This window comes from Callithrix jacchus, chromosome 14 (genome assembly GCF_049354715.1).
Source record: "Callithrix jacchus isolate 240 chromosome 14, calJac240_pri, whole genome shotgun sequence".
NCBI classification, from domain to species: Eukaryota; Metazoa; Chordata; class Mammalia; order Primates; family Cebidae; genus Callithrix; species Callithrix jacchus.
The window spans coordinates 72,388,231-72,413,897 of NC_133515.1; the positions used below are offsets into that span (position 1 = coordinate 72,388,231).

General features: G+C 41.3%; 1 protein-coding gene across 2 annotated transcripts in view; it reads left to right on the top strand.

Moving 5' to 3' along the window:
* Positions 1–22,766, top strand: part of KCNG3 (potassium voltage-gated channel modifier subfamily G member 3) — a 56,988-nt gene extending 34,222 nt beyond the window's left edge. For both annotated transcript variants that reach the window (XM_002757816.6, XM_008980779.4), the window contains exon 2: positions 20,231–22,766. In XM_002757816.6, coding sequence (XP_002757862.1) covers positions 20,231–20,876 — 646 coding nt within the window. In that variant the 3' untranslated portion in view covers positions 20,877–22,766. The remainder of the gene's footprint in view (positions 1–20,230) is intronic.
* The last annotated feature ends 2,901 nt before the right edge of the window (positions 22,767–25,667 follow it).

Consider the following 25,667-nt stretch of genomic DNA (forward strand, 5'->3'; position numbering starts at 1 on the left):
ATTTTTGAGGTGGAGTGTTGCTCCGTTTGCTCACTGAAACCTCCGCCTCCCAGGTTCAAGTGATTCTCGTGCCTTAGCCTCCCCATTGGCTAGGATTACAGGCACGCACCACTATGCCTGGCTAATTTTTGTATTTTTAATAGAGATGAGGTTTCACCATGTTGGCCAGGCTGGTCTCCAACTCCTTACCTCAAGTAGTCTGCCCCCTTTGGCCTCCCAAAGTGCTGGGATTATGGGCATGAGCCACTGTGCCTGGCTAAGGGACCTTTTTAGACAGATCTTCATGACCTGCTCCCATCCCAGTCCTTCATCTCCTCTCTTATACCAAGAGGTCTGCAAGGTGTGATAGCTGCTTCTTTTGTATCATTTTGGGTTAGAGAGGGTGGATCTGATGAAGCTGGTAATTCAGGACTGAATGCCTTCTCGTGTTGTGCTTTTTTGCCCTTGCACTGGAGTATGAAATAGCTTCCAGGACCTCCAGCTTTGAGCTGGGGAGAGGCTGTGTGATTGTAATCACATGGTGACAACACTTAGAATCTAAATTGGACTTCTGTTGCATTCTCACCACTCAATTTATTTTTTAGCAGTTTAATGGGTACATTTTAGAGTCTTTCATTTGGTGTGGAATTAGATCCTCCCCTTCAAGTGCTGTAATTAACATCACTTAAAATAAAACTTGAATAAAATATTGAAACCTACAAAAATTAAAAATATCATTTGTTGAAATTCATCTTCCCAAATTCTTCTGTAGGTAAAAACTATCTTGAAGCCAAAATGGTAAAATACTATTAAAGAAAAGAATTGTTACCACTTTTTGTAGGATGATCTTGTTTGAAGAGGTAGATTTCTTGATGTCCTTTCTAGTCTCATAATTCTTTTTTTTTAATTGGGCGGGGGGGTGGTGGGGAGACGGAGTCTCACTCTGTTGCCAGGCTGGAGTGCAGTGGCATGATCTCAACTCACAGCAACCTCCACCTCCTGGGTTCATGTGATTCTTCTGCCTCAGCCTCCCCAGTAGCTGGGACTACAGGCATGTATCACCATGCCGAGCTAAGTTTTGTGTTTTTAGTAGAGATGGGATTCCACCATGTTGGCCAGGATGGTCTCGGTCTCCAGACCTCATGATCTGCCTGCCCTCAGCCTCCCAAAATGCTGGGATTACAGGTGTGAGCCATCACACCCAGCCTTCATAGTTCTTTTACTAATTAATTGCCACTTAAATAAAAAGGAATAGAACCCATGTGGTAGTTATATATGGAATAGGAACAGATTATTGAGCTTGATCCTGTAGTGTTATTTAGGCAAATATGTGTATGGTGGGGTGGTGGTGAAGGTGCAGGAAGAGATTGCAGCACCTGAAGATTAAGGGGGCCCACCCAGAGTGGAGAATGCGGGGCCAGGGAGTGCAGGTGCTGTCAGGTCTGGGTTTCTGCTGTTCTCATCTCTGAAAAGTTTTTAGCGTGAGAGTCAGAACCACAGATTTTTTATTTCTTCTCCTGTATGTGTATGTCCCCTACAGCATGGTAGTCTTCTGAAAACATACTCCCTGGCTTTGGTGAAGAGAAGTGCACCCTGATTTTTATGGGTCAGTCAGAAAGAGATGATGTCCCCAATTCTTGAGAGCCACAGGCAAGGCGCACACAGAAACACCTCTGGTTTGTCCATGGAGCCGGTTCAGAGCTAAAGAAAAAGCAACCCGAGTCCTCTATTAGAGGGTAATGAACAGGAACACTGATGCATGGGATGAATGAAATTCTTTATGTAAATTAGCTCCTAGAAGATGATGTCTACCTTTTTATCTGTTAAGAAAATCAAAGGAAAAAATAAATAAAAGGAGCTGGGCGCAGTGGCTCACGCCTGTAATCCCAGCACTTTGGGAGGCCGAGGCGGGCAGATCATGAGGTCAGGAGATCGAGGCCATCCTGGCTAACATGGTGAAACCCCATCTCTACTAAAAATACAAAAATTAGCCGGGCATGGTGGCACACACCTGTAGTCCCAGCTACTCGGGAGGCTGAGGCAGGAGAATCACTTGAACCTGGGAGGTGGCGGTTGCAGTGAGCCGAGACGGAGCCACTGCACCTTAGCCTGGTGACAGAGCGAGATTCCGTCTCAAAAAAAAAAAAAAAGAAAAAGAAAAGAAAATTGAAGGAATAGTCAGAGAGGCCCCCCGCCTTTTTTTTTGAGACGGAGTTTCGCTCTTGTTACCCGGGCTGGAGTGCAATGGCGCAATCTCGGCTCACCACAGCCTCCGCCTCCTGGGTTCAAGCAATTCTTCCGCCTCAGCCTCCTGAGTAACTGGGATTACAGGCATGTGCCATCATGCCCAGCTAATTTTTTGTATTTTTAGTAGAGACGGGGTTTCACCATGTTGACCTGGATGGTCTCGATCTGTTGACCTTGTGATCCTCCTGCCTCAGCCTCCCAAAGTGCTGGGATTACAGGCTTGAGCCACCGCGCCCGGCCATTTTCTGTAGTAAGATGTTTCAGGGTGCCTTTTGTTTTCTTCACTTGCCTTTTCACTTAGGGAAAGTCTGAACAATGGGCAGTGGCCCAGAGTTGTGCCCCTATTTAATCTGTGAAGGGCATCTGCTCACATTCGTGTTTTATTTTTTTAACCTTTTAAATGTAATTGCTTTCACTTCATCAGGTATCGGGAACTTTCCTGATTTTGCTTGTGCTGGTCTTTCCATGCCAAATTAAATTGCCACTTTCCTAAAGAAGCCTTCTGTGGTCACCCACTTGAAGGAAAACTCTGAACTTAACACATATCAGTTATAGCATTTATTACTGTCTACATTCTATTTTTGAGTTTTTAAGGATAAGATTGTTGTTAGGGAGGGTATATCTTACCCTTTCCTAGGTCGCAAACTTTAAGTCTGTCTTCTTTTTAAAATCTTTTTATTTTGAAATGATTTAACAATTATTTATTTATACTTAGAGACAGAGTCTTGCTTTGTTGCCCAGACTGGAGTGCAGTGGCGCAATCATGGCTCACTGCAGCCTGAAACTCCCAGGTGCAGGGAGTTCTCCCCTGTCCTGACTAGCTGGGGCTACAAACATGCGCCATCATGCCTGCTTTTTTTTTTTTTTCTTGTAGAGATTGGAGTGTTGCTATGTTGCCCATGCTGGTCTCAAACTCCTGGCTTCAAGAAGTCCTCCCACCTCAGCCTTCCAAAATGCTGGGCTTACAGGTGTGAGCCACCTTGCCTGACTTGAAATAGTTTTATACTCACAAGAAGTTGTAAAAACAGCACAGGGAGTTCTGTTATACCCTTCATCTGGTTTCCCCAATGATAACATCTTACATAACTATGCTTAAGTTCTATCTTTAATTTATCTTTTATTTATTTATTTATTTATTTATTTGAGGAACAGTCTCACTCTGTCTCTTAGGCTAGAATGCAGTGGTGCAATCTTGCCTCACTGAACCTTCCACCTCCCGGTTTCAAGCGATTCTTCTGCCTCAATTTCCTGAGTAGCTGGGACTGCAGGTGCGTGCCACCATGCCCAGCTAAGTTTTGTATTTTTAGTAGAGATGGGGTTTCACCGCATTGGCCAGGCTGACCTCAAACTCCTGACCTCGTGATCCACCCACCTGAGCCTCCCAAAGTGCTGGGATTATAGGCGTACACCACTGCCACCCAGCCTAATTTATCTTATATACCTCTCTGTGGCTCTGTAGAGCCTGACATACAGTAGGCGCTCACTCATGAGCTTTATTGCATGATGAATAAATGAACAGGCTCCATGGGCTTAGAGCCATATCCAAGTTAATATGTTGTCATCCCATCCTGACTCCAGGACATTGCACATCCTGGCTACAAGTGACCTGTCTCAGGAAACTCAGACTGAAGCCATGGGCATTTTCTACCTCCCTTTGTGCACACTTGGTTGACTTGTCAGGCAGGGAGGGTGAGAAAGGACTCTGGGATAATGCCCACAGACTGGGATTTGTTTCAAAATAAGACATGAGAAAAGTGGAGGGGGGCAGAACTGGCTTTGGGCTGATGGTGAATGGGGTTGGGTATTTGGGGGAGTCATAATACCATTCTGTCATCTCTTTTTGTTGTTGTTGTTGTTTTGAGATGGAGTTTTGGTCTTTGTTGCCCAGTTTGGAGTGCAGTTGCGCAATCTTGGTTCATTGCAACCTTCCCCTCCTGGGTTCAAGCAGTTCTCCTGCCTCAGCCTCCTGAGTAGCTGGGACTACAGGCATGCACCAACACGCCCAGGTAATTTTGTATTTTTAGTAGAGTTGGGGTTTCACCATGTTGGCCAGGCTGGTCTCAAACTCCTGACCTCAGGTGATTGGCCTGCCTTGGCCTCCCAAAGTGGTGGGATCGCAGGCGTGAGCCACCACGCCCAGCCATTCTGTCTTCTCTTATATGTTGAATGGTCTCAGTTCTTCATCTCTAAAACTTTAAGAAACAAAAGCCTACCATACTGATAGAGTATCAAAACTGTTTCTTCCTGAGATTTTTTTTGTTTTTTGTTTTTGTTGTTTTTTTGAAATGGGATCTTCTATGTTGCCTAAGCTTCTTTCTGAGGTTTTGGAGTCTGTCTGTACAAATTCACACGAGCGGGACAGAGTGCCTTGGAAGACACTACCTCAGGCTGTTCCACAATGCACCTAAGTCGTGTATTTAGGTTGAAAATTGAATTAAGCCAAAAGGAGCCAGAGAAGATAAGGGTTATTTGTAGTAATTGCCTGAAATTTTTCACAGAAACTCACTTTGATTGAGATTTACACTTAATGGATAGCCCTTGTCTTAGCAGACCAGGTATTGTTGCCTTTGCATTTGCAGTTAGAAACTTGGTTGTTTCTTTGTAGAGGGTCATCAGTCCCTATTTTGCAATAAAGAGAGAATGTGGATCTGGTACCTCCGTTGCCAAAACAGATGACAAGAGGAACCACAGAGGGGAAACTATGTTTAGGAGGCAGAGCCCAGATTGCTCTGGCAAGGGCGATAGCAGCATGTTCCTGTCTGCTAAGGGAGAAGTGAGAAAAGCAAAGGTGGAGGTGATTCCAGGAAGCAAAGAGATCTGGCAGAATAATAGCAGCCCTTTAAAAACTGGGAGAGGAGCCCAGTTCTCTGTGGCCAATCCCAATGACTTTGAAAGAGTGAATTTTTCATTCATCATTGTCCTCGTCCTGCCATGTATCCTGATGAAATGGCCATCCAAACGTGAGCATGAGGAAACAAAATGGTATCAGGTGAGGAATGTAAAAAATAACACATACATTGACTGCAGCTGTAGGGACATCCATGAATCCCAGGCGTGATTTAATCTATGACTTAGTAAGTACATATATTTTGCTTGTTTAAATTTTTTTTTGTTATAAGGGGTTTTACTATATTGCCTGGGCTGGTTTTGAAGCCTGAGCTCAATGATCTTCCTTCCTCAGCCTCCTGAGTAAAAAGGAGACTACAGGTACATGCCACCACACCTGGCTTTGTACATCTTTTTTTTTTTTTTTTTTTTTTTTTAAAGGTAGAGTCTTTCTCTGTTGCCCAGGCTGGAGTGCAGTGGTGTGATCATAGTTCACTGCGGCCTCAAACTCCTAGGCTCAAGTGACCCTCCTGCGTTTGCTTTCTGAAGTGTTGGGTTTACAGGCGTGAGCCTCTACGGCCAGCCTTTTGTATATACACACATGCAGACACACACACACCATCTCTTTCTGACTGACCCATAAATTAGGGTGTGCTTCTCTTCACCAGAGCCAGGGAGTGTGTATGCATACAGGTCATATATCTCACACACACACACACACACACACACACACACACACGTATTTTTTTTTGAGGAGTCTCCTGCAACCTCTGCCTCCCAGGTTCAAGCAATTCTCCTGTCTCAGCCTCCCAAGTAGCTGGAACTACAGGTGCATGCCACCACACCCAGCTAATTTTTTAATTTTTAGTAGAGACAGGGTTTTGCCATGTTGGCCAGGCTGGTCTTGAACTCCTGACCTCAGGTAATCTGCCTGCCTCGGCCTCCCAAAGTGCTGGGATTATAGGTGTGAGTCACTGTTCCTGGACAGCCTTGTAAATATTATTAACCTGCCATTTATTATCTGTGTGACATGATCTAGTTACTTCTCTTTCTCTCTCTCTCTCTCTCTGTCTCTTTTTTTTTTTTTGAGACAATGTCTCTCTTTCACCCAGGCTGGAGTACAGTGGCGGCACAATCGCTTCTCACTTTAGCCTCGACCTCCCTGGGCTCAAGCAACCCTTTTACCTCAGCCTCCTGGGTTGCTGGGAGTACAGGTGTGTACCGCCATGCTTGGCTAATTTTTTTTTCTTTTGTATTTTGCAGAGATGGAGTTTTGCCACGTTGCCCAGGCTGGTCTTGAACTCCTGGGGTCAAGTAGTCTGCCTCCCAAAGTGGCCTCCCATTCTTGGCCTCCCAAAGTGTTGGGATTATAAGCATGAGCTACCGTACTTGGCCATTAGTTACGTCTCTTTGCCTCAGTTTCCTCATTTGTAGGTGGGGATCGTAACAAAACCTATTGCAGACAGTTGTGAGAATTAAATGAATTAGGCTGGAGTGCAATGGCACGATCTTGGCTCACCACAATCTCCGCTCACCACAATCTCCGCCTCCGGGGTTCAGGCAATTCTCCTGCCTCAGCCTCCTGAGTAGCTGGGATTACAGGCACGCGCCACTATGCCCAGCTCATTTTTTGTATTTTTAATAGAGACGGGGTTTTACCATGTTGACCAGGATGGTCTCGATCTCTTGACCTCGTATAGATTTTTTTCTCTGTAAGATAATTAAAGTGTGTAAGAAAAAAGAATTTTTTTATTGCAAAAAACCCTACTTTTTTCCCATTTAACCAATTGTTGTGGCAAAAACTCTTAGAAGGATGTGAAAGAGACTCTAGGTAATGAAGTGGCTATTGATGCGCAGTTTGTTGGAAAGTTTTATTGTGCTTTGTGTTATTACATTGTTCATGCATGCCTGTTAGAAATGTGATTGGAAATGCCTTGTACATTTAAATCTGAAAACTTGGAGTGAGAAGGGTAACTTTCTCTTTTGTGGAACTCCTGGGGTTGTGAAGTCTGATTTAAGCTGCTGATGACTTGATCATGGTGATTGCTCTTCTAGTTGGGCATACTTTTTACTTTCTTTTAAAATGTTTTCAAATTGGACTTGAACTGAACTCCTTTTGAGTATAAATGGAAGACTCTGAGCTCAGAGATGATTTGTAATAATAATAATAATAATAATAATGGTCACAATCTTTTTTTTTTTTTTGAGACTAGTCTCACTCTTGCTTAAGCCAGAGTATAGTGGTGCAGTCATGGCTCACTGCAGTCTTGACCTCCTGGGCTCAGGTGCTGCTCCTCAGCTTACCAAGTAACTGGGACTGCAGGCATGCACCATCATGCCTGGCTAATTTTTGTATTTTTTGTAGAGACAGAGTTTTGACATGTTGCCCAGACTGGTCTCGAACTACTGGGTTCAAGTGATCCTCCTGCCTTGGCCTCCTAAAGTGCTGAGCCACTGCACCTGGCCATATTATTTTTTGAGGGGGTTGTAAAAAATGATTACAGTCTATTGCCTTTCATCTCATACTGATGTATCAATATTTATGTCTTCAAAGAAGTTATGTTTCATTTCTCCCTGCCACAGCTGTTAAGTTTTATCTTAAAATTCTATTCCAGTGTAAACATAATGAACAAATAACGTTATTGGAGTTTGGATTCATATAACATTTTCTTATTATATATCATATATGTTGTGATATTGTACTATATATTAAACATACTATATATTATTTTAAATATTATATATGTACATATTATAGGTGTATAAGAAATACATGTATATAATTATTATTTCAGATTGTTTTCTGTATTGGCCTATTGCTTGTGTAGTTCATTTAGCTTTTTCAAGTCAGCTATTCAGTAAAAATATTCAGCTTTCAGCTGTACGTGAATATGTATAATTTTTTAATTTTTGATTTTTTTTTTTTTTTTAAGAGACAGGATTTTGGTCTGTTCCCTAGGCTGGAGTATAATGGTGCAGTCATGGCTCACTGCAGCCTCAGACTCCTGGCCCAAGTGATCCTCCCATCTCACCTCCCAAGTAACTGATACTACAGGCACATGCCCCACACTAGCTAATTTTTTGAAAATGTTTAGTAGAGATGAGATCTGACTATATTGTGAGATCTCACTATATTGCAGCATCTCCTGGGCTCAAGCAGTTCTCCTGCCTCGGTCTCCCAAAGTGTCGGGATTACAGACATGAACCATTGGGGCCAGCCATAGCTGTTTTTATATTAATTTTCATAGTTGTCCTTGTAATATTAAATTTTAATCAGGTTCTGTTTGGTGTTATTGTTAGAACAGTCTTCTTTAATTCTTCTGAGGTAAAGCAGAATGTAAGTCAAAATTAAAGTCAGAGTCAGCACCATTTTTGTTTCTGTTTTCCCATTGAACCCGAGGGTAGTGTGGCTGAGCAGTCCAATATGCGGGGTGTGGTGGCTCATACTTTTAGCCTCTAGCACTTTGGGAGGCCAGGAGTTTAAGACCAGCCAGAGCAACATAGTGAGACCTCAGCTCTACAAAATATAAAGAACATAAAAAATTAAAAAGTTCCATATTAAGACTCTAGCCTCTTTGGGGGCATAGATTTGAATTCCACCACTGCTCATATATTTGCTTTTTAAAATTGTAGTAAAATACACATAATATAAAATTTACCATCTTAACCATTTTTAAGTAGTGTTAAGTAAAATGTTCATATTGTTATGAAACAGATCTTCAGAGCTTTTTCATCTTGCAAATCTGAAGCTCTATACCCATCAAACAACTCTTCTCTTTCACCTTTTCCCAGTTGCTTGTAACTACCATCTTTCTGTTTCTGTGAATTTGACTACTTTAGATACTGTGTACAAGTAGAATCACATAGTATTTGTCTTTTTGTGACTGGCTTATTTCCTTATTTCAGTTAATCTAATGTCCTCAAGGTTCATCCATGTTTTCCTTTCTTTTTTTTTTTTTGAAACAGAGTCTTACTCTCTTGCCCAGGCTTGAGTACAATGGCACGATCTTGGCTCACTGCAACCTCTGCCTCCCCAGTTCAAGCAATTCTGCCTCAGCCTCCCAAGTAGCTGAGATTACAGGTACCCACCACCATGCCTGGCTAATTTTTGTACTTTTAGTAGAGATGAGGTTTCACCATGTTGGCCAGGCTGGTCTCAAACTCCTGATCTCAGGTGATCTGCCTGCCTCGGCCTCTCAAAGTGCTGAGATTACAGGCATGAGCCACTGCACCAAGCCTAATTTCCTTTCTTTTTAGGGCTGAATAATATTCCATAGTACATATATTCCATTTTTTTGTGTGTGTGACAAGAGTCTTACTCTGTTGCCCAGGCTGGAATGCAGGGGTGTGATCTAGGCTCACTGCAATCTCTGCCTCCCCGGTTCAAGCAATTCTCCTCCCTCAGCCTCCCAAGTAGCTGGGATTACAGATGCATGCCACCCTACCCGGCTACTTTTTTTTTTTTTTTTTTGTATTTTTAGTAAAGATGGGGTTTTGCCATGTTGGCCAGGCTGGTCTTGAGCTCTTGACCTCAGAATATCCACCAACCTTGGCCTCCCAAAATGCTGGGATTACAGGTGTGAGCCACCATGTCCAGCTGTATTTCAATTTTCTTTATTTATTCTTTTGTCAGTGGACATTTAGGTTGCTTCCACATCTTAGTCATTGTCAGTAATCTTCATTTGCATTTGTGAACATATGTGTACAAATATTTCTTTAGGACCCTGCTTTCAGTTGTTTTGGATATATACCTAGAGGAGTGATTACTGTATCATATGATATTGGTTTTTAATTTTTTGAGGAACCTCCATACTGTTTTGCATACTGGCTGCACCCTTTTACAATCCTACCAGCAGTGCTCAAGATACTTATGATTTTCTGATGTGATTTTTTTTTATATATAGTAGCCATCCTCTATAGGTATAAGGTAATATTTCATTGTGTTTCTGATTTGCATTTCTCTGATGATTAATAATATTGAGCATCTTTTCACATGCTTATTGGCCTTATTAACTTTGGAGAAATGTCTATTCAAATCCTTGGTCCAGGACAGTCTCTTCAATAAATTGTGCTGGGAAAACTGGACATCCATATGCAAAATAAACTAGACCTTATCTCACTGTATAAAAAAATCAAATCAACCTGGACTAATGACTTAAATCTAAGACCTCAAACTATGAAACTAGTACAAGAAAACATTGGGGAAAATCTCCAGGACATTGGAGTAGGCGAAGATTTCTTGAGCAATACCCCACCAGCACAGGTAACCAAAGCCAAAATGAACAAATGGGATTACACGCAGTTAAGAAGCTTCTGTACGGCAAAGGAAAGAAACAACAAAGTAAGGAGACAACCCACAGAATGGGAGAAAATATTTGCAAACTATCCATCTGACAAGAGATTAACAAGTAGAACATATAAGGAGCTCAAACAACTCTAAAGGGAAAAAAATCTAATAATCATACTTAAAAATGGGCAAAAAATCTGAATAGCTATTTCTCAAAAGAAGATATACAAATGGTAAACAGGATTATGAGAAGGTGCTCAGCATCACTGATCATCAGAGAAGTGCAAATCAAAACTACAATGAAATGTCATCTTACCCAAGTTAAAATGGCTTTCATCCAAAAGACAGACAATAACAAATGCTGGTGAGGATGTGGAGAAAACGGAACCCTTGTACACTGTTAGTGGGAATGTAAATTAGTACAACCACTATGGAGAACAGTTTGGAGGTTCCTTAAAAAACTGAAAATAGAGCTACCGTATGATCCAGCAATCCCACTGTTGAGTGGGTGTATACCCAAAAGAAAGGAAATCAGCATATCAGAAAGATACGTGTACTCCCATGTTTGTTGCAGCACTGTTCACGTTTGCCAAGATTTGGCAGCAATCTAAGTGTCATCAACAGAAGAATGGGGCTGGGTGCTGTGCCCACGCCTGTAGTCCTAGTACTTTGGGAGGCTGAGGCAGGTGGATCACTTGGTGTCAGAAATTCAAGACCAGCTTGGCCAAGATGGTGAAACTCCATGTCTATGAAAAATACAAAAATTAGCCAGGCATAGTGTGCGCACCTGTAGTCCCAGCTACTTGGGAGGCTGAGGCAGGAGAATCGCCTGAACCTGGGAGGTGCAGGTTGCAGTGAGTCTAGATCATACCACTGCACTCCAACCTGGGTAACAGAGCAAGATTCCATCTCAAAACAAAACAAAAAAACCCCCGATGAATGGATAAAGAAAATGTGGTACACATACACAATGGAGTACTACTCAGCCATAAAAAAGGATGAGGTCCCGCCATTTGCAACAACATGGATGGAACTGGAGATCATTATGTTAAGTGAAATAAATCCGGTACAGAAAGACAAACTTCTTGTGTTCTCACTTATTTGTGGGAGCTAAAAATTCAAACAATTGAACTCATGAATATAGGGAATAGAAGGATGGTTATCAGAGGCGTAGAAGGGGAGTGGTGGTGGGGGAGTGGGTATAATTAATGGTTACAAAAAATAGAATGAATAAGACCTAGTATTTGCTAGCACAACAGGGTGACTATAGTAAAAAAAAAAAAAATCTTACATTTAAAAGTAACTTAAAAAGTATTAATTGGATTGTTTCTAACACAAAGGATAAATGCTTGAGGTGAATTTGAGTCTGCAGTGAGCTATGACTGACTGCACCCTACACTCCAGCCTGGGTGACAGAGCAAAACTCCGTCTCAAAAAAAAAAAAAGTATATATTTACCACCCCATTTACTCTGATGTGATTATTATGAATTGCATGCCTGTATCAAAATATCTCAGGTAACCCATAAATATATACACCTACTATATATCCACAAAAATAAAAAATTAATGTAAAAAATCCTTAGCTTAGCTCCTCCCGCTTCCTCTTGGCGTGGATGTGTGTCCCCACCCTTTTCTTGATGAACTTGAGGGCCTATTTGTCCTTGGAGACCTTTAGTAACTCCATGGCCTGCAGCTTGTATGGAGCAAAGCCACACACTTCCTGGATCACATCCCGCACGAACTTGGTGTGTTTGGTCAGATGCCCGCAGTGACGGCTATGCCTGTGCTTGCTCATGTTCTTGGTCACCTTGTGGCCCTTGTTGAGGCCTACAGCCATAGGGTAGTGAAGAGCCATGGCTGCTGCTCTCCAATGGCGGCCATGGTGGAAGTGCAGGAGTTCTTTATATATTCTGTACATTAACTCTTAATCAGACTTGCAAATATTATCTCCCTTTCTATAGGTTGCCCTTTTACTCTTGATTGTATCTTTTGTTGTTGTTGTTGTTGTTGTTAAGGTAGGGTCTCACTCTCTTGCCCAGGCTGGACTGTACTGGCAAGATCATGGCTCCCTGCAGCCTTGACCTCCTGGGCTCAGGGAATCCTCCCACCTTAGCCCCCCCAAGTAGCTAGGACTACAGGCACATGCCACCACTTTCTGCTAATTTTATTTTATTAATTTTTTTGTTTATTTATTTATTTATTGAGATGAAGTCTTGCTCTGTTGCCCAGGTTGGAGTGCAGTGGCACAATCACAGCTCACTGCAATCTCTGCCTCCTGGGTTCAAGCGATTCTCCTGTTTCAGTCTCCTGAATAGCTGGGATTACAGGCGTGCACCACCATGCCTAGCTAATTTTTTGTGTTTTTAGTAGAGACTGTTTCACCACGTTGGCCAGGCTGGTCTCAAACTCCTGACCTCAACTGATCCACCTGCCTCAGCCTCCCAAAGTGCTGGCATGAGCCACTGTGCCTGACTCCCTGCTATTTTAAAACATTTTTTGTAGTAGAGAAACTACTATGTTTCTATGTCTTGCTATGTTGCCCAGGCTGGTCTTGAACTCCTCCCACTTCAGCCTCCCAAAATGCTGAGATTACAGGTGTGTGTCACTGCCCCCGCCCACAAAAAATGCTGTTCTAATGTAAACTCTGGAGACCAAATGATTGACATATACCATATAATCTTTTTATTCTGTTTATTTATTTTTTTTGAGTCAGAGTCTCGCTGTGTCACCCAGGCTGGAGTGCAGTGGTGTGATGTCAGCTCACTGCAACCTCCGCCTCTCAGGTTCAAGCGATTCTCCTGCCTCAGCTTCCTGGGTAGCTGGGATTACAGGTGCCTGCCACCGCGCCTGGCTAATTTTTGTATTCTTGGTAGAGACGGAGTTTCAGCATGTTGGACAGGCTGGTCTCTCTCGAACTCCTGATCTCGTGATCCGCCTGCCTTGGCCTCCCAAAGTGCTGGGATTACAGGTGTGAGCCCCTGTGCCCAGCCCCATTTAACCTTAACAATGGACATTGTCATAAAATCATTAGCATTTTCAAATGCTCCTTTTAGCCATAAAACCCTATGTATTAGGCGGGGCCCGGTGGCTCAAGCCTGTAATCCCAGCACTTTGGGAGGCTGAGGCGGGTGGATCACGAGGTCAAGAGATCGAGACCATCCTGGTCAACATGGTGAAACCCCGTCTCTACTAAAAATACAAAAAATTAGCTGGGCATGGTGGCACATGCCTGTAATCCCAGCTACTTGGGAGGCTGAGGCAGGAGAATTGCCTGCACCCAGGAGGCGGAGGTTGCGGTGAGCCGAGATCGCGCCATTGCACTTCAGCCTGGGTAACAAGAGCGAAACTCCGTCTCAAAAAAAAAAAAAAACAAAAAACCCTATGTATCTGGGTTTTGTTACCTCTGTAATTGCAACTTCTTAGTTGTGTGACCTTGGAAAAGTGCTTAACCGATCAGCCTCAATTTTGTCATCTGTAAAATGGAGATACTAGGGGAAATAGATACTTCATAGATTTCTTGAAAAGGATCAGACGAGATGAGGTCTGTAAAGTGCTTAGCAAAGTACCCAACTGAAAGGCATCAGTCAGTGGTCAATATTTTTATTAGGCATGCATTCATGAACATCTTCCAGTTTGGACCTCAGAAGAAATCAGAATGGGCTTCAAAAGAATGTGATGTCTCTTAGTATCTTTAGTTTTCTTTTTCCTGTGTAATTATACGGAAGTAACCTCCGGGAGTACCCAACTGTTTGCTTTTGTACTCAGTGAGCAGTACTCTGTTTTTCAGCAGTTGTCAGTGGTGGCATTGGTGAGAGTGCCATTTGGAAACATGGGGAATTTTGGCAGGCTTGGTGGTGTTTGTTGCTGGAGACTGTCTTGGCATGATCGAAGGTGAAAGTGCTGCCTGGGGTTTCTCACTGATTCATCCCTTTTGTGTGGAATTCTGAATAAATTGCATCTGACCTGGGGTGTGGGCAGGCAGAACCCTGAGGACCTCATTACAAACAAGCCTACTTCTTTGAAATTCCCTTTCTGAGAGATTATTCTACACCATTTGGATTTCCTCCTTTTTAGTCTTAACAACTTTGGCTGCTGCTGGTAATAATTAGACAGAAAATGTTCTGGTATTTTGGGCACAATTAACATCTTTACTCTTCTGAAATTAATAGAATTTTAGGATTTTAGAGCTAGGAAGGACTTTAGAAGATCCGCGTAAATCTGCCACTTGATGGTGAGGCTTGTCCTTCAGAACGGAAAGAGCACAGAGCCTCTGATGTGAAGTGCAGTGCCCTTGCTTGTGTCTGACTAGAGGAGAGACATAGTATGTTAGCTGGAGAACTGGTACATCTTATCCACACGCCAGTCTAAGAAAACTATTATTATCACTGCTGTGTGCTCCTGCAATCCCTTTTAAGTGCACATCTTACTACTACCTACTATATTTACCAGTTTACTACCTAGGAGAGCAACCAATTTAGAAATCTAGGCCGGGTGTGATAGCTCACGCCTTTAATTCCAGCACGTTGAAGGCCTAGGCGGGTGGATTGCTTGAGTCTGGGAGTTCAAGACCAGCCTGGCCAACATGATGAAACCTCATCTCTCCTAAAAATACAAAAATTAGCCAGGCATGGTGGTGCGCACCTGTAATCCTTGCTACTCAAGAGGCTGAGGCAAGAGAATTGCTTGAGTGCAAGAGGTAGAGGTTGCAGTGAGCCAGAATTGTACCATTGCACTTCAGGCTGGGTGACAGAGTAAGACCCTGTCTCAAAAAAAAAAAAAAAAAAAAAAAAACTCTTAGTGGCTTAATACAACAGCAGACTCTTTTTTTTTTTTTGCATTGATAGTAAGTACTTTTGGTTTTGCAGAGCTATGTGATCTCTGTCATGACCACTCAACTTTGCCATGAAAACAGCCATAGACAATGTGTAAATGAGTATGCATGGCTGTGTTCCAATAAAACTTTATTTATGGCCACTGAATGCAAATTTCGTACATGTCATAAAATGTAATTCTTCTTTGATTTTGTTTCTTTCTTCTTTAGATTTTGTTTCTTCCCCCAAATCATTAAAAATTAAATTCATGTTGGAGGAGGAAATGCTTAAGAATAACCAGGACAGCTGGGCACAGTGGCTTATGCCTGTAATCCCAGCACGTAGGGGGGACAAAGCAGATGGATCACAAGGTCAGGAGTTCTAGACCAGCCTGGCCAATATGGTGAAATCCAGGTTCTTCTAGAAAAATTAAAAATTAGCCAGGCACGGTGGTGCACTCCTGTTGTCCCAGTTACTCTGGAGGCTGAGGTAGGAGATTGCTTGAACCTGGGAGGCGGAGGTTGCAGTGAGCTGAGGATCACTTCACTGCACTCCTGTCTGGGTAACAGAGTGAGACTCCGTCTTGAAAAAAAAGAATAACCAGGACAATGTTGAAAAGGAAGAACTCAAATTGAGTGATACATTCAACTAGACATCAAAACAAAGTACAGTTATTTTTCGGTATATGTAGGATGTTGGTTTCAGTACCCCCCAAATATGACAAAATCTGCATGTAGTCAAGTCCCTCGGTGGATCCTGTGAAACCCAAGTATATGAAAAGTTGGCCCTCTGTATAAGTGTGTTTTGCTTCCTGAGAATACTATATTTTCCACATTTGGTTGAAAAACAGACTGCCTATAAGTGGATCCTTGTGATCGAACTCATGTTATTCGAGGGTCAACTGTAATTAAAATTGAGAGCAGCATGGTATAAGATAGAATGGATTGATCGGATATACCTGAGTGAAGTTCTGAACTTTGCACTCTGGAAAGTGGAAAACCCAGAATTTTACTCAGGTATGATTGGTAATTCAATGTATGATAAAAGCCACCATTTCAAACCAGTGGAGGAAAAATTAGGAACCATTCTTAGATTACATGCCATATTAAAAAAAAAAAAAAAGAAAAGAAAAAATGGGAAATGGGCAGGATTTGGACCCCAGGCTATGGTTTGTCAAACCCTATTACCAAGAAATTTATAGGCAAAGGCTCTGGAATTGTTTTCTAAAACTGGTATTTCAAGGAACAGTAGTCCTGGCCTGATACTCTGCATGCCCTGAAGGATATTCTACTGTTTCTGAGCAGATTAAAGGCTTTGTGAGCAAAGGATTCAGTCAGGTCACAGAGCAGGCCCTTAAATGTGTGCAAAGATGCTCTGCCTCCCTCAAAATAAGTTAGCGCTTTTCATCTCTCAGAGTGGGAGAGACCTCCAAGTTCAATAATACTTTCCATTAGCGAGGCCATGGGGAATAGACACTATGCATTGCCTGTGGGCAGGTAATTTAGTACAATCTCTGTAGAGGTAGATTGGCAAGATCTATTGAAATTACAAATATATATGTGTCTTTGACCCGGTAATTCCAAGTCTCTCAGATTTATTCAACTGATATATCTGCTCATGTGGGAAATTATTTACATACAACTAAGAGTATTCATTGCACTGGCTGGGCTCATGCCTGTAATTCCAGTGCTTTAGAAGGTTAAGGTGGGCAGATCGCTTGAACCCAGGAGTTCAAGACCAGTCTAGGCAACACAGCAAGACCCTATCTCTAAAAAAAGTAAAAAAAAAAAAAAATTAGCCAGGTATGGTGGTGTGTGCCTTAGTCCAGCTACTTGGGAGGCTGAGGTGGGAGGACTGTTTGAGCCTGGGAGTTCCAGGCTGACGGGAGTAAGACCCTGTTTCAAAAAAAAAAAAGAAAAAGAATATTTATTGCATCATTGTTAATGTTCATCTGGTGGACTGATTAAATGAATCACAGTACATTCAGTGGAACACTGTGTCACCATGTTTAAGAAATGAGGGAAATTTCTATTTGCTGATGGGGAGTATCTCCAAGATATATTAACCAAACGAGACAGGACAGTTAGTATAACATGCTAACTATTTGTGTAAAAGGAGATACATACATATATATGTGTGTATACACGTATCTGTATATATATACACATATAAGTAAAAATTTTTATTGTTTGTACATATATCAAATAGCTCTGGAAGGATGCATAAGAAAATGATGGTATTTGTTGCCTCCAGGGAGGGGAATTGGGTGGCTGTAAGAGGTGAGACTTTTCTTTTCTTTCCTTTTTGAGGCAGGCACCTCACTGACACACAGGTGAGAGTGCGGTGGTGTGACCACGGCTCATGCAGCCTCAGCTTCCTGGGCTGGAGCACTCCTCCTGCCTCATTTTTTGTAGGGAGGAGGCCACATCATGTTTCCTAGGCTGGTCTTGAACTCCTGGGCTCAAGCAATTCTCTCACCTCAGTCTCCCAAAGTGCTGGGATTACAAGTATGAGCCACCATGCTTGGCCTGAGACTTCTTTCTATACTGTTTTCTTTTTTTTTTTAAACCATGTGATTTAAACCACATGAATGTGAATACCTATTCAGAAAATAAAAGTTAATAAAGTTAATCTTTATAGCCCCGTAAAGCCCTACAGTAGGGAAACATGGTTAATTGTGTTTGTTCATTTCCATGAGTAACATTTAGTACCCCTTGTCTTCTGTGGAATGCACTCTGAGCAATTCTTTTCAAAATGTTGCCCCACCGACTCTCCTCCCACTTACTCCAGTTTCTTCTCTCTCCATTGTACTTCTAATGTTTGGGTTCAAGTTAATGGTGAGAAAGAATTACGTGGAGAAAAACAAGTGATGGTTTAATAATTGTAACTTTTAATTTAGAATTTAAAAAATTTTGAGCTGAGCACGGTGGCCCACGCCTGTAATCCCACACTTTGGGAGCCCAAGGTGGGCAGATCACTGGAGGTCAGAAGTCCGAGACCAGCCTGGGCAACATGGAGAAACCCCGTCTCTACAAAAAATATAAAAAAGTGTGCCGGGCTTCATGGCGCATGCCTTAGTCCCAGCTACTTGGGAGGCTGAGGTACAAGAACCACTTGAACCTGGGTAGCAGAGGTTGCAGTGAGTCAAGGTTGCGCCACAGCACTCCAGCCTGAGTGACAGAGCAAGACTGTCTCAATTAAAAATAATAATAATTAAATTTAAAATTACTTTCAAATTACCACTCACAGGGCCAGGGGTGTTGAAATTTAACTTTCTCAGCTTTGGGGCGTGTGGGCTGAGGACTGGGGGCCTAGAGCTCCCAGGATGCTGGCTTCTTCAAGAATCATACTCGTTGGCTGGGTGTGGTGGCTCACGCCTGTAATCCTGGCACTTTGGGAGGCTGAGGCAGGCAGATCACCTGAGATATGGAATTCGAGACCAGCCTGGCCAATATGGCAAAACTCCATCTCTACTCAAAATACAAAAATTAGTTGGGCATGGTGGCAGATGCCTGTAGTTCCAGCTACTGGAGAAGCTGAGGCAGGAGAATTGCTTGAACCCAGGAGGCAGAGGTTACGGGGAGCTGAGAATGTACCACTGCACTCCAGCCTGGGCGACAGGGAGACTTTGTCTAAAAAAAAAAAAAGAGGCCAGGCGCTGTGGCTCATACCTGTAATCCCAGCACTTTGGGAGGCCAAGACGGGTGGATCGCAAGGTCAGGAAATCAAGACCATCCTGGCGAACATGGTGAAACCTCATCTCTACTAAAGATAAAAACAAGTCAGCCGGGCGTGGTGGCATGCGCGTGTAGTCCCAGCTTCTTGGGAGGCTGAGGCTAGAGAATCACTTGAACCCGGGATTTGGAGGTTACAGTGAGCCGAGACAAAGTGAGACTGTCTCAAAAAAAAAAAAAAGAAAAAGAATCCTACCCCTTGACTGCAGTGTGCTGCATAAATGCGATTATTTTCATTGCATGCAGTAGTGCAGAAAGGCTGGTAAATATTGCTCTAGGTAAAATGTGGTCTTTAAAAAATATGTACTATGTAAAAATGATGATGGAAGACAAACTAGTTGTGGTCTTTGGGAAAATCCTAAAGGCTGTTCTGGTCCAGGGTGGGATTCCTCGGCTTTGTTTCTGCTGGGAGCCTTTTGAGGATGGTTGTGAGCTGGTGTGTTCCTGGTGAGGGCACTCACCCAGTGCCCCATAAGCTTGCTCAGTGCCAGTGTCTCCCACACAAGCCTATTGGAAGGAAGGGAAGAGTAACATTTCAGAAAGTGATCTTACATTGACTATAAGTTACCAAGAAATAGCCCATCAAAAAACTTAGGTCCACATTCTGTAGGAACAATGCCCTTCTCATCCACCTCATAACTGGTATGACAGCGGAGAACCACTGTGCTCCAAGCGTAAGTTAAATTTCATGTTGCAGCTAGCTGAGAATAAGTTAATTTCAAACCACCAAATAAGAGAGCTATTTTTTAAAAAGTATTAGTGGCAAGTAATAAATAAATAAATATATATATATATATATATTTCGTTTTAATAGTATTGCAGTATGGAAGTAAGAACTTTATCAAGTTGAATTTTTCTTTTTCAAGACAGGGTCTCTCTGTCACCCAGGCTGGAGTGCAGTGGTGCATTCATGGCTCACCCTAGCCTTGACCTTTCCAGGCTCAGGTAATCATCCCACCTGAGCTTCCCATGTAGGTAGTACTACAGGTGTGTGTCACCACACCCAGCTGATTTTTGTATTTTTTTGTTGTAGAAACAGGGTTTCATCATGTTGCCCAGGTTGGTCTGGAATTCCTGGGCTCAAGCAATTCACCCACTTCAGCCTTCCAAAGACTTGGGATTACAGGCGTGAGCCACGGCACCTGGCCTCAGTTTTCACCTGAATTGATTTGTTGTTCTGTTGCATGCGTCCTGGTGGTCTGATGATGTTGGTAATGTTGTCTGTTCTTTATGTTTTCTGGAAAAGTAACTGAATTAGTATGTCAATGTAGTACTATCTGAAGAAATCTGAGAGCTATTAAAATGCTTAAAAATAAAATGATCAATTCTTTTGTTCTCTTGACAGGATAATTGAAGCTATCTGCATAGGTTGGTTCACTGCGGAGTGCATCGTGAGGTTCATTGTCTCCAAAAACAAGTGTGAGTTTGTCAAGAGACCCCTGAACATCATTGATTTACTGGCAATCACGCCATATTACATCTCCGTGTTGATGACAGTGTTTACAGGCGAGAACTCTCAACTCCAGAGGGCTGGAGTCACCTTGAGGGTGCTTAGAATGATGAGGATTTTTTGGGTGATTAAGCTTGCCCGTCACTTCATTGGTCTTCAGACACTCGGTTTGACTCTCAAACGTTGCTACCGAGAGATGGTTATGTTACTTGTCTTCATTTGTGTTGCCATGGCAATCTTTAGTGCACTTTCTCAGCTTCTTGAACATGGGCTGGACCTGGAAACATCCAACAAGGACTTCACCAGCATTCCCGCTGCCTGCTGGTGGGTGATTATCTCTATGACTACAGTTGGCTATGGAGATATGTATCCTATCACAGTGCCTGGAAGAATTCTTGGAGGAGTTTGTGTTGTCAGTGGAATTGTTCTGTTGGCATTACCTATCACTTTCATCTACCATAGCTTCGTGCAGTGTTATCATGAGCTCAAGTTTAGATCCGCTAGGTATAGTAGGAGCCTCTCCACTGAATTCCTGAATTAATGCATTGCAAATCAATTCTTGCATACACTTCATAGAAGGACTTGATGCTACTTCATATTTATGTGTTTCTTGCTGGGTGAGCGAGCACTGCAGTGGCATTGTCATCATCTTGGTAGGGTAAAAATTATCCTTCCCAGCCGAAGGGATAAAACGGTTTACTTATGGAGTAAATAGAATTGAGACTGCAAAGGAAGAGTAATGAGTCCTGGAGTAAACTTGAGGACCTTGCTTTATTTTAGACTTGTTTTCCCCTTTCCTTGAATGATTACACATTTAAAATATATATATTATTTGAACATTTTAAAACAGAAAGGTACTATTTTCCAAAGGTTTTTCCATCTTATGAATTCAGAAGCTTGGAACTTGTGGTGTTTTTTGTTTGAGAGTAACATTTTCATTTCTAAATGTTTTATAATTTCTCATATCAATGTCAGAAGTATCCTGGAAACATATGTCACATGCAGGAACTGTTTAACAAATACTTTAAAAATTTGGCCAAAATTTAAACTGTATAGTGGAGCTAGATACAAGTAAGAATAGTATTTGAATGACTTTTCCAGCATACTTCTCAATTCTTTGCTTTATTTTTGTGCCAATTACTTGCTTTATCGTGCAGCTTCATGGAAGCTTGAGTATGTTCTCCCTTTTTCACTTTGGATTTCTTTGATCTTTTTACTGAAATGACTCAAAAGGTATTTAAGAATTGAAGAGAGCTTGTGTTGTTTAGAATTTATTGGATAATATTTGAATTCATTGCTATTCTAGGTGATGACTGCCCTAATATTTACATGTACAAACAAGGACATAAAAATTATAATATGACTAGTTTGAGAAAACTCACTATTACAACCTCTTCTTTTCTTAATTTTCTCCACCAAACACTAGAGGTTTAATAAGACTTATCAGATGAAAGGATATTTATGTAGCTATTTAGTACCAAAGTCATACTTACGTGTTGTCACTGGATTATCAAAAAGGAAGAAGTGAAATATTACTGTACTCTTAGTTGCTGTGTAGCTAGGTCCATATTAAGCCAGTAAAAGCAATGGATACATCATTATTTGATCTAATCTTTAACCATTGTGAATCACAGCTACACAAAATCCTTGTGAGACTATTGAATAATATGCCATCTTAATCTGGATAGATTATTAGGACTAGATAATGTAAAAGTGATGATTGTTTAGTAACTAAATTTTAGCAATAGGAATTAGAATTTTGCTTTTTCAAAACCAGTTACCATAAAGAAGTTAGTATATATAACACAAATAATTAGCAAAAGATTCATAAAATATCAAATGTTGTACACAGTAATTTTGTCATGGATTGGGAAATGGTGGGTAGGATGGAGGATCTGGATTTATTTTATCAAATAGAGGTTTACCAGAAGTGTCCATTAAAGGAATTTTAGCCATGATCTAGTTCAAACCTCGACTATTACAGGTAGGAAATCAGGGCAGGAGATGATATAATTGTGAAAGAGTCAGGGCTAACACCTGAATCTCTAGAAACCTAGCCCAGCAGTTTAATCTTCACACACCTCTTGGTTCCGAGAAGAGCCTAGAAAAATCCCACTTCTTTGTCATGTCATACTGAGATAATAATAGCAAAACTGTTTTCTTTCTCTTAATTTCCTTTCCTAAGCTTATGTTACACTTTGGCCATTAAATATCTTGCCTTATCTTCCCTACTACTGCTGGTATGCTACTTCTTACATACTCAAAAGAAATTTGATTATTTATTGTATATTTATTGTATTCTAACATAATTGAAATAAATGGCATGGATTTATTTTTTCTTACCTATTTGGATTAAAGCTTTGTGGTTCATGCAAACAATGTGCAGATGATAGCACCTTCATATTACTAATAAAAATATGATAACCATCAATTTTACTGGTACTGGGACCGCTTTATGTGATTATGTCCTGTTTTCCCAAGTAAATTATAACTATCTTGAGAGCTGGGATCTTCTCTCATGCATACACTTTTATATCCCCACAGTGTCTGTTACAGACTTTGGCATAAACTGTTGACAGATTTGGGGGGAGAAACTTCTGTATGAAGAGACAAGGAGAAGCGTATACATGTGCACATATACACACAGACTTCATGCTACTCACTAGGTAGCTAGTGTGAAATCTCTTGTTGGTGATTCCAGACTTTCCATAGGACCAGTTTTCATTAAGAAGCATGTTGGATAAATGTGCTTCTTGGATAAAAGTGGCAGTTAAGCTACCCATTTATAAGGAGACAATGAGATGTGATAGTTCATAAGTGAAAAAATATGTATTAGGGTTTTGTCTTCATGGACATTGTGGTTTTTTAGGAACAGCATTTTCTTGCAACCTTCCCTGAGTGTTGCTACTTTTATCATTATTTATCTATTTATTTATTTTTTAGAGACAGAATTTTGCTTGGTTGACCAGGCTGGAGTGCAGTGGTGAGCTCAGTGGTTTGAGACTGAGCTCATTGCAGTCTCAAAGTCCTGGGCTCAAGCAGTCCTCCCACCCCAGCCTCCCAAGTAGCTAGGACTATAGGTGTGCACCACCATGCTGGCTAATTTTTTTATTTTTTTGTAAAGATAGCGGTCTCACTGTGTTGCCCAGGCTGGCCTCAAACTCTTATCCTCAAGCAGTCTTCCCACCTTAGCCTCCCAAAGCACTGGGATTATGGACATGAGCCACTGTGCCTGGCCTGTTGCTGCTTTTAAAAAAAATCATTAAGTATCACTTCTTCCTTAGCTATACTTACAGATGTGTCTCATAACTCAGTCTTCATGGCAGAAATGTTTTCACTGAGATCTATATTGGTACCAGTAAGTCAGACATTATCCTAAATTAAAATACCCAAAGAGGAAAGAAGACCTCATTTCATCTTCATTCTGATTTTATCACACCTGAATTTATATGGCTTGATCTTATATGTAACTTGTTTTGTAGTCTCTGAAACGAGATTTTTTAGGATTACAAACACAAAATTAGGAAATATGTTTGAAAGTAAACAAACTGGCTGGGTGTGGTGGCTCATGCCTGTAATCCCAGCACTTTGGGAGGCCAAGGTAGGTGGATCACCTGATGTCAGGAGTTCAGGACCAGCCTGACCAACATGGTGAAACCTTGTCTTAGTAAAAAAGAAAAAAGAAAGTGAACAAACTGACACATGTTGGCCAGGCTGGTCTCAAACTCCTGACCTACCAAAGTGCAGGGATTACAGGTGTGAGTCACCATGCCTAACTTACATATTTATTTTTTAGAACCATATCCATGTCCATGCTATTTGGCAAAAACAAAACAAAACCATATCCGTGCTTTTATACTATATACTCTGAAGTAAAATGCCAATCATAAAATCTGTGTGAGGCTTAGCTTTCAGATCTATGTGAAGGTTGTTTAATTTTTCCTAGGACAGAGGTGGAAACTTTAGATTTTTTGCTTTGAGATAAACTACTTAATCTCTTACCTGTATTTTTTATTCAGTATTTCTTACCATTTAGAAGGCTCTTAAAAACAATAAATAATACAATTCATATAAATATTCTAGTTTTAAAGTTAGAATGATGGGTCATGGTTGCTTTCTTTCTAAGATTTGGCTTATACTAATTTAATGAAAACCACTTTTTATTAGATTCCCACTTAACTCCGTTTAAAAAGATCAGAAACTGGGCACACATATGCTTGTGTGTCTTTTTCTTAAACATATGTTTTATGTATGCATCTTTTTGTGCTATAGTGCAAGGTGGAGATAGGAACACTATAGCATGTAAGAAGTAATTAGGTGCATCCCACTTCGTGTAATAGGTAGGTTTCCAGACATTTGTATGGGAGAAAAGGATTGTAAATGTCTTCATATTTTATGTAATGATAGATGTGTACAGGAACCTAATTAAGGAATCTAACCTGTGGGTCATCTTTCTGTTGTGTTATCTATTGTCCCCTAAAGGAAATTTTAAAAAATATTTCATTTTTCATACACTTTGAAACAACAAGGTCTTTTGAAAAGGGCATTCCTGTATAAGGGTTAAAACTTAATCAGATTTTATTAAAAAGCCGGGCATGGTGGCACAAGACTCTAATCCCAGCTACTGAGGAGGCTGAGGCAGGAGACTCGCTTCAACCTGGGGGGCGGAGGTTGCAGTGAGCTGAGATCACGCCATTGCACTCCAGCCTGGGCAACAGAATGAGACTCAATCTCAAAAAAAAAAAAGCATATGTATAAAATCAGATATGAGGAATTAGAATGTTTGACCTAAGGATGAGGAATTTTGTCAACTAAGAAAGTGTGTTTTTTCTGGTCCTCACAAAATTTTCTAAGGGGTATCTGGGATGATACATGGATAGGATACCTTGTTTTCATTCTCTGTTCTAGGTCTTTTCTGCTTTGCAATTTCTTGGTTTAGTGACCCACACTCTATTCTGTTTGATCCCACACAAATGAGTGTTAAGCATGTCTTCACCATGCCAAGAGGCAACTGAGTGGCCAGAAAGCAAATGAGGATAGTTGCTGGGTACATAACTACCTTGACCAGTCGATGTTGTTGGCATTGTGGCTCTGTAGATAAGCTTTAGTCTATTTAGGAAGAGTTTTCAGGGAAGTTTAAAAATGGAACTAAAAAAATATGGGATGGTCCTAACAATGCATTTTTTAAAAAAATTGAGATATAATTCATATGCCGTAAAATTCGTTATCTTAAAATGTACAGTTGTGTGTTTTTAAATATATTTATAGAGCTGTATAACAATCACCACTATCTAACTCCAGAACATTTTCATGTACCCTGTGCCCATTAGCA